This window comes from Aquarana catesbeiana, linkage group LG06, assembly GCF_042186555.1.
Source record: "Aquarana catesbeiana isolate 2022-GZ linkage group LG06, ASM4218655v1, whole genome shotgun sequence".
NCBI classification, from domain to species: Eukaryota; Metazoa; Chordata; class Amphibia; order Anura; family Ranidae; genus Aquarana; species Aquarana catesbeiana.
In genome coordinates, this window is record NC_133329.1 from 3,530,131 (window position 1) to 3,539,233 (window position 9,103).

Sequence of the window (9,103 nt, forward strand, 5' to 3'; positions counted from 1 at the left end):
ATCTATAGCCAAAACTGTTTTCAGCTTTGCATGGAATGGAGGAGGATTGAACCCCTGTCAGGTTTTTACTGAAATCCAGGGCTTTTCTTCTTCCTTACTTCTTGTCTCGTGACCAGTAATGGGCCGAACACCCCCCCCCCTCCGTTTGGTTTGCACTAGAACTCCCAAAGAGGGAAAAAGTCTTGCCCAGAGCCGCAAACTCCATTGAAGTCCATGGGACCTGAACATGAAAAAGGAAAAGTCCCCATTTTGAAGGCTTATATGCAAGTAATTGGCCATAAAAATGGTAAGGGGGCCCGGGTACTGCCCTGGGGGACATGTATCAATGCAAACATTTTTTTTACATATAATTTTTTTAAAGAGCAACAATTTAGTGAAACAATAAAAATGAAAAAAATCCTTTAAATATAGTGCCTGGGGGTTCCCTAAGTCTGCCTGGAAAGTGGAGCATCTGTAGTGTGTATAGAACCTGCTGCAGCAAAAATGACATTTCTAAATAAAAAAAAAAATACATTTAAAATGATTTTTCCCCCCAAACAATGCAAAAAAAAATAAAAAACAAACCAATTTCCCTGCAATAGAAAAAAAAAGCGTGGGGGTCCCCACCAAATCCATACAAGTCCCTTTGTGTCTGGTATGGATTTTAAGGGGAACCCCATACCAAAATTTTAAATAAAATGGTGTGGGGTCACCTCCCAAAATCCATGCCAGACCCTTATCTGAGCATGCAGCCTGGCAGGCTAGGATAGGGAGGGTCAAGCAAGTGCCCCCCCTGAACCATACCAGACCACATACCCTCAACATGAGGGGGTGCTTGCCCCCCTGCCCCAGAGCACCTTGTGCCCATGTTGATGGGGACAAGGACCTCTTCCCCAGAACCCTGGGTGATGGTTGTCAGGGTCTGCGGGCAGGGCGCTTATCAGAATCTGGAAACCCCCTTTAACAAGGGGGCCCCCAGATTCCAGCCCCCTCCCTATGTGAATGAGTATGGGGTGCATTGTACCCCTGCTCATTTACCCCCCAAAAAAGTGTCAAAAAGAAATAAAGACAGGAGGCAGTTTTTGACAATTCCTTTATTAAAATAAATAAAAAAAACAATGTCCCCCGATTTAGATCAACGGTCAATCACGAGGCCCGCTCGACCCAAAAAAAACCCTACTAGTGGCAAACGGCTGACTGCCTGCTCTGCCATCTGACACTTCTTTAATAGGTAAGGAGCAGGGCCACCTGGTGATGTCACCTGATGGCACTGCCCCCTTGTGACATCGCTGACCGGTGCTTGCTGGATCGATGATGTTCCAAGAGGGCGATGCCATTGTCTTTTTTATTTTTATAATAAAGGAATTGTCAAAAACTGCCTCCTGGCTTTAATTCTTTTTTGACACTTTTTTTTTTGGTGAATGAGTAGGGGAACAATGTACCCCATATTCATTCACATAGGGTGGGGGGCGGGGATCTACTGGCCCCCTTGTTAAAGGGGGATTTCAGATTCCGATAAGCCCCCCGTCCGCAAACACCCACAACCAACACCCAGGGTTGTGGGGAAGAGGCCCTTGTTGCCATCAACATGGGGACAAGGTGCTATGGGGTGGGGGGAACAGAGTCCCCCCCTGCTCAAAAGCACCCCTCCCGTTTTGAGGGCATGTGGCCTGATATGGTTCAAGAGGGGGGTGTTTGCTCATCCCCTCCCTCTTTCCTGGCCTGCCTTGCTGCATACTGAGATAAGACTCTGGTATGGATTTTGGGGGGACCCCACACCATATTTGTTTTTTATTTTGGTGTGGGGGTTTCCCTCAAAATTTATACCAGACCCAACAGTCTGGTACGGATTTTGGGGGGACCCCACGCCATTTTTTTTTTCATTTGGTGTGAGGTCCCCCTTAAATCCCATACTAGACCCAAAGATCCTGGTATGGATTGGGGGGGGGGGATCCTCACACCATTTTTTTTTCATTTGGTGTGAGGTCCCCCTTAAATCCCATACTAGACCCAAAGATCCTGGTATGGATTGGGGGGGGATCCTCACACCATTTTTTTTTCATTTGGTGTGAGGTCCCCCTTAAATCCCATACTAGACCCAAAGATCCTGGTATGGATTGGGGGGCGGGGGGGGGGGGATCCTCACACCATTTAAAAAAAAATTCTATTGCTGGCGAATTCGGCATTGTATTTTTCTTCCATTCAGCTGTCAGCAGGGAAGTCCGCTGACAGCTGATGACTCATCCGTTGTTAAGGATGCAGCGGCCAGATTCCCAGCCCTGCCCCTTAGCAACCAATTGACTGTGTGCTTGGCGGGCGAACATCCCCCTGAGTGCACAGAAAATTTGGGTGTTTGGCAAACACCCAAACGGGCGATGTTCGGGCCGAACGTTTGTTTGGCCCGAACCGCTTGCCCACATCTACCGGTGACACCATTGTCACTGTAATGGTAATTGGGGGGAAAACTTCTATATATTATTCTATACAACTTGCAATTATTTTCTTGTCAAATTTGTTTATTGATTTTGAAAATATAAACATTGGTACAATTAACAAAATATTGATTACATTAAATGGTAACATTAGTTGAATTTACATATCAGGTCTTAGTATTTCTTGTATTTACAAGCAATGAAAGACTTAAATTGGCTTTATGTTTTACAAAGACGAAGGTGTTACAATCAATTTTAACAATTATTTAATCACGAGCAACCAAAAATGTAAAAGTTGTTAAGCTTTTAACTTTGAGTAATATGTAATAAAGAAATAATATTAATTACCACGAGATTCAGTTATTTATAATAGAACATTAGAGCTTACTATCTATTATTGTATTATAATTAAACATTATAAAAGTGAATGTTTCTCTACCATTTTGTTATGTAAAAATAAATAGGAGAAGACAGGATAGAATAAGGAGAAAAGAAAAGAATTCAAGGAAAGTAAAGATAAGAAGAAAAAAACAAAAAAGTCTGGATTAGTAGAGGTTTCCGGGGATTTCTTAGTAACAATATGTACAGAGTATCTTTTTATCAGTTATTCAAAACAAAGTTATATAGTTACCAAGGTCTTAGTAAAGAAGTGTCAAAATTAGGAGTAAGAAAGTGGTTCACCCAGGGACTCCAAATTTTAGTTACAATTATTTTCTATACATTTATTTAAAGTGTTATTTAGTTGTTTGGCTGGAGCTTTCCTTTATGTATTTATTATACGTCAATGGGGTCTTTAAGTCAGCCTGATTCCATGGTGTCTAGTTATAGTAGTCCAGCTCACTACTTTGACACATTTTTCGTGGAGATGATAATTTTGGCCTTTTCACAAACCAATAGAACTGATCTGAAAATTCTCTTTGCCTCATTTTTATTTCAGGTGAAAATAATCTGATATCCACCAACAGCTAATACCTGGAAGACGGAGCTCTGTGCAAAGGGAAAAGGGAAAGGAGGGATGGAATGCAGTATAAAAGAAAAATAATAAAAGAGATATAAGATACACCTAGGAACTATCTACAGATAGGCAGATACACTATGTGATGGGAATGGCCGTATCACGAGTTGGGGGTCTGTTTCTTAACTTAGGGTTCCCCTGGATTGAGATGGCAGCTTGAAAAGAAGGGTAAGATGTAATGATTGTAAAAAACACGACATTAACAACGGTTTCTGTGTTGATGGGAAACAGGAGATTGTTACAGAAAGTCAGATACAGAGCCAAGCAGAGGCAGACCTGGAGGATCATGGTCCTGACTGCTCGGAGGTGACCCTCTAGTTGTGGAGATGAACTGAACTGAGATGAATTGTGATGGATCTGGTGGACATGACTCAGGAGAGACCTCACACTGAGCCCAATGCAGATGAAGATCAGAAGGAAGGGGAGAAGAGAACCAAGCACTATATAGAGGGGACTGTATTGAACATCCATATCAATATATGAAAGTGTATAGTTCATTCCAGATGGATCTTTGATTATTTTGTGATCTACTTGCAAGGTCCAAGGAAGTGGAAGAGTTATGAAGAATAATCCCACCAAGGAGACCCCAAGTATCTGTGTGATAGAAGAGGACAATCTTCTCTGTAACTGAAGGAAAATGCGGTGGGAAAACTTGACCAGTTTCAGGCAGTAATAGATGGAAAGCCAAGCCGTGTTCCAGAGGTTCTCATTCATCAGAAAAATGTTAAAAACAACAATATAAATTTGAAGTGATTTGCTCTGTGATGAGTGAGACCCAAAGTCAAATTTCAGAACTTCAATGGAGAAAGTGATTTGGAAGACGATCCCGGTGAGAGACGACAAGAGGACGATTCTGTCAGGCACATTGAAGCCTTTTTTCTTCCTCCATTCCCAGAAATACATAACGACTATGTAGGAATTCAGAGTCAGTCCTGACACCAAGTTGAAGAAAATGGGGACAAGTCTAATTATATCTGCTACCGGCCACATTCTTTTGTCCGAGAGGTTCTTCTGGTAGACTCTCCAGATCAGTGTCAGTGGATGAAATAAATGATTACACAGATCTAGTACAGAGAGATGAAGAGACGAGACATGCAAATCCCCATCGTATTTGATTTCATGGTTGCCTGTGTTTGTATAACGAGATAACTGGAATACAAGACCAGTGAGGGTATTTTTTTCATGTAGACTTTTTCATAAAGCAGTGTCAGTGGTTTGTAAGCAGGTGATTTTGAAGTGTGAAAAAGTTTCTTCTGCTGTGTTCATGCTCTGAGGTTAATCAGGTCAACTATGTGTTAAAACAAATTTTTTACAATGTAGACTTGTTGCACTGTGTCCTTAGGTTGACCTGCAGAGCTGGTGCTTCCTGAGAATTAAGGGTTAATGCTGCTGGCCATGTTTTCCTGCTCTTTTCAGGAAGGTTTTGCCCCTGTAGATCATACCATATAAATAGGGGCTTATTATTGCCCAGAGGAGATGATTAGCAAAAAGACTGCCAAAATGTAGCTGTGATGCTGTCAGACTGAACTCCCGCCTGGGGGGGATCCCAGTCGGGGTTCCCATTGGGGTCCGGAACTAATGGACGCACATAAACTTAAGCTACCACTTGTACATTTACTGCCTAACATGGACTCTTGCCTTGAGAAGGACTCTTTATGGACTTTGCCATCTGCCTAATGTATGACCACCTCATGAGGCACTATTCAGGGGCACTAGAGAACTGCGTACAGGAAAGTGTGTGGAAGATGTCTTTGAGAACTGTCTGTTTGTTCCTCAGTAAAAAAGTTCTCTACTGTTCATCATTTTGGCCATATTGTATAAGTGTAATCAGTGGCGGCCGGTGGAAAACATTTTTTGGGGGGGCAGAAAACAGTATGCCACCCCACCGGTCGGTCAGTCCGTTGGTAGCACTTACCCCATCACCGGCGACTTCCCCTGCTTGGCGGCGGAGGCCTCCTGTTCTCCTGCTCTCCGTGGGTCATCACGGCTGCGGTGGCTTCCATTTCCTCTCCCCTCCTTGGCAGCCAATCGGAAGTCTTCTCTTTTCGACCATGCAGAAAACGGGTCTCACACCCACTTCTGATTGCCAGGATTGAGGGTCAGTGTTTCAACAGCAAATATTTATTCGCTGTTGGAATCTATGCATCCGGCATCCTGAAAGGGGCCTGGGGGATTGGATAGGGAGGACGGCGGTGGTGGATAGGGGAGGCCGCGCCCGTGCGCCCACAATGGATGGGCTGCCCCTGGAGATAAGGAGAGGGGGAGCCATTCTGTAGTCTAGCAGGGGAGAGCAGGACAGGGAAATGTATAGCTTGCAGGTATATTTCTGTACTTGCACAGAGGAATTCATAAAGGGTGTCTAAGACACGGGGGGGCGCACATTGCGTGCGGAATGTCTATAAGGCCATCCTCGGTACAGCTGAGCTTCCCCTGAGTGAAGCTGTCACTCAGACAGTGCAGCCATGGCGGAGATTCGTATCAGGGTGGAGCCTGATGGGGAAGCTGAAAAGCTACTTCCCTATCGGGATCGCTCCCTTTGTGATTGACAACAGACAGTGGGCAGATCCTTAGCCAATAGAAAACCTGCTATTGGCTATAGAATCCGTCCACTGCCTGCTGTCAATTACAAAGAGAGGGCGGATCTGATGGGGGACTAGTGTCTCAGATTTCCCATCAGACTCCACCCACTGTTATGGAAATTTGGCTGTAAGCTATGCACACAGCCATATCTCATGTGCTAATAAGCACCCATTTCCGTCTTAATGATATAACGTACCTTTCGATCGAATGTCTCCCCTCTGGTTCCCCATTCCCCAGTAAACATCACCACACTCTTACGTTCTCATCCCAGCATGGCTGCCTTTTCTCAGCCAGCCAGCCCTTTTATTTTTACAACATCACAAAAGCTATGACAAACAGGAAGTGATGGCTACAACATCCAATCACTCCCTCAATACATCATGACATCACAGGAAATGGACAACACAGAGGAAATGACCATATAAGGATGTAACACAGGATGTGAATTCAGAAACCCTTCCAACAGGGTTAAATACAGAACCAATCAAAGACATGTATACATTCAAATAGGAATACAGTAGTGACGTGTGCAGATGGTGGTGTGCAAAACCATGGCTTTGAACACGACCGCGTGCACACTCCCACTGCTACCAGTGATGTGAACCGTACAAAACCATGGCTCAGTGTGCCATAATTTTCATATAGTTTTGCTATAGTTCCCATGTACGCAGACATGTCCGCTCGGAGTCATTAATGCAGTCTCCATGAGGTGGCCAGTCTCTTGGTGAGGCATAAACTAACATCCCTAAAAGAGCAAACAGATCTGCCGTATCCACAGGAAGGTTTTCGCAGCCAATGGTCTTCCACCAACGTCTGTATGTGTGAATCCCCTCACATGAGCGTATTACAGCAAAACTGACACTGGGGGACATCTGACAACATACATTCATAACAATTTCCACAACACAACTGCAGCTTCCCTGGTTGCTAGGAGGCTGTCAGCTGTGAAGCACCCTTAACCGCTTAAGGACAGCCCACATACACATACTGTGGCAGGGCAGACCTTAGGCGCGAAATCACGTACCTGTACGTGTTTCCTTTCTTCGGGCCCAGGGCGCACGTGCGCCCTACTGGTGACCCGCTCCCGATGTGATTGGACACAGCGGGAGCCAGTCAGTGGGTCTGGAGGACCCCGATGTCTGCCGGAACCACGCGCATGTTCCCGAGGCAGACAGAACTGCGGTCTGCCTATGTAAACAAGGCAGATCACCGTTCTGTGAGAGGAGAAGATGGAGATCTTGTGTTTCTGCTAAGCAGGAACACGGATCTCTGCCTTCCCCCAGTCAAAGCACCTCCCCCCACACAGTTAGAAAGCACCCCCTAGGCCTAGGGACACACTTAACCCTTTAATCGCCCCCCTTTGATCGTCATATACTGCGGCAGGGCAGGCTTGAAGCGCTAAATCACGTACCTGTACGTGATTTCTTTTTCTGAGCCCGGTGCGCACACGCGTGCCACTGGCAACCCGCTCCCGATATGACTGGACACAGTGTGAGCCAATCAGCGGGTATGGCGGACCCCAATGTCCGCCGACACCCAGCAATTGTTCCCGAGGCAGACAGAATTGTGGTCTGCCTATGTAAACAAGGCAGATCGCCGTTCTGTGAGAGGAGAAGATGGAGATCTTGTGTTTCTACTAAGAAGGAACACAGATCTCTGCCTTCCCCCCAGTCAAAGCTCCTCCTCCCCACACAGTTAGAAAGCACCCCCTAGGGACACACTTAACCCCTTGATCGCCCTCTGACGTTAACCCCTTCCCTGCCAGTGTCGTTAGTATAGTGACAGTGCATATTTTAAGCACTGATCACTGTTTTAGTGTCACTGGTCCCCAAAAAATGGCAGTAATGCCCTGTACACATGGGCGGACTTTTCGGCATCAAAGGTCCGACAGTCTTTCCGACGGACTTCCAACTGACTTTTGACGGACTTCCGACAGACTTTCTAATGAACGGACTTGCCTACACACGATCACACCAAAGTCTGACAGATTCGTACGTGATGACGTATGACCAGACTAGAATAAGGAAGTTGATAGCCAGTAGCCAAAAGCTGCCCTAGCGTCGGTTTTCGTCTGTCGGACCAGCATACAGACGAACTGATTTTTCGACCGGACTCGAGTCCGTCGGAAAGATTTGAAACCCGTTCCAAATCTAAAGTCCGTCTGATTTTCGACCGAAAAAAGTCCGCTGCAGGTCCGATGGAGCCCACACAGGGTCGGATTGTCCGACGGATTCGTCCCGTCGGACCAGTCCGGTCGTAAAGTCCGCCCGTGTGTACACGGCATTAGTGTCCGATTTGTCCTGCTAAAAATCGCTGATCGCCGCCATTACTAGTAAAAAAAAAAGTCCATAAAAACATTCCATAGTTTGTAGATGCGATAACTTTTGCGCAAGCCAATCAATATTCGCTTATTGGCATTTTTTTGTTTACCAAAATCATGTAGCAGAATACATATTGGCCTAAATTGATGAAGAAATTTGTTTTTTACATTCTTTTATTGGATGTTTTATAGCAGAGAGTAAAAAAAAATTTTTTTTTTTTTCATAATTGTCTTTTTTTGTTTATAGTGCAAATAAAAACCGCAGAGGTGATCAAACACCACCAAAATGAGGTGAATTGATGAATTGGTTAACCATTAGGGATGAGCTTCGTGTTCGAGTCAAACCCATGTTCGACTTGAACATTGTCTGTTCGCCCGTTCGCCGAATTGCGAACGATATGGGCCGTTCGCGCCAAATTCGCGTGGCGCGTCACGGCCCATAATTCACTGCGGCATCGCAGTGCATTGCTGGCTGATGATTGGCCAAGCATGCACTATGACCCGCATGCTTGGTCAATCACAGCGCCTTCAGTAGAGAGAGCTGTAATTGGCCAAAGTCAGGGTGGCTTTGGCCAATTATGGCTCAGGGGGTTTAGAACACGCCCCACACTATATAAGGCTGCCTGCACAGCGGCCCTGTGTAGTGTGTGTTCCGGTGTGCTGAGAGATCGAGAGAGAGAGAGACAGTGTCATTTCATTTGAGTTAGATAGATTAGGCAGGACAGTCAGTTTTTCCTGGGTATTCCCCAGACACTTGTTGGGGCAGTCAGTGAGTTA

The 9,103-nt window shown here is 45.4% G+C and overlaps 1 protein-coding gene across 1 annotated transcript; it reads right to left on the reverse strand.

Moving 5' to 3' along the window:
* Window positions 1-3,504: 3,504 nt before the first annotated feature.
* Window positions 3,505-4,416, reverse strand: LOC141147379 (taste receptor type 2 member 40-like). Its single transcript, XM_073634610.1, has one exon. It carries the CDS (start codon window positions 4,414-4,416, stop codon window positions 3,505-3,507), a length of 912 nt encoding a protein of 303 aa, XP_073490711.1.
* Between the last annotated feature and the right edge of the window lie 4,687 nt (window positions 4,417-9,103).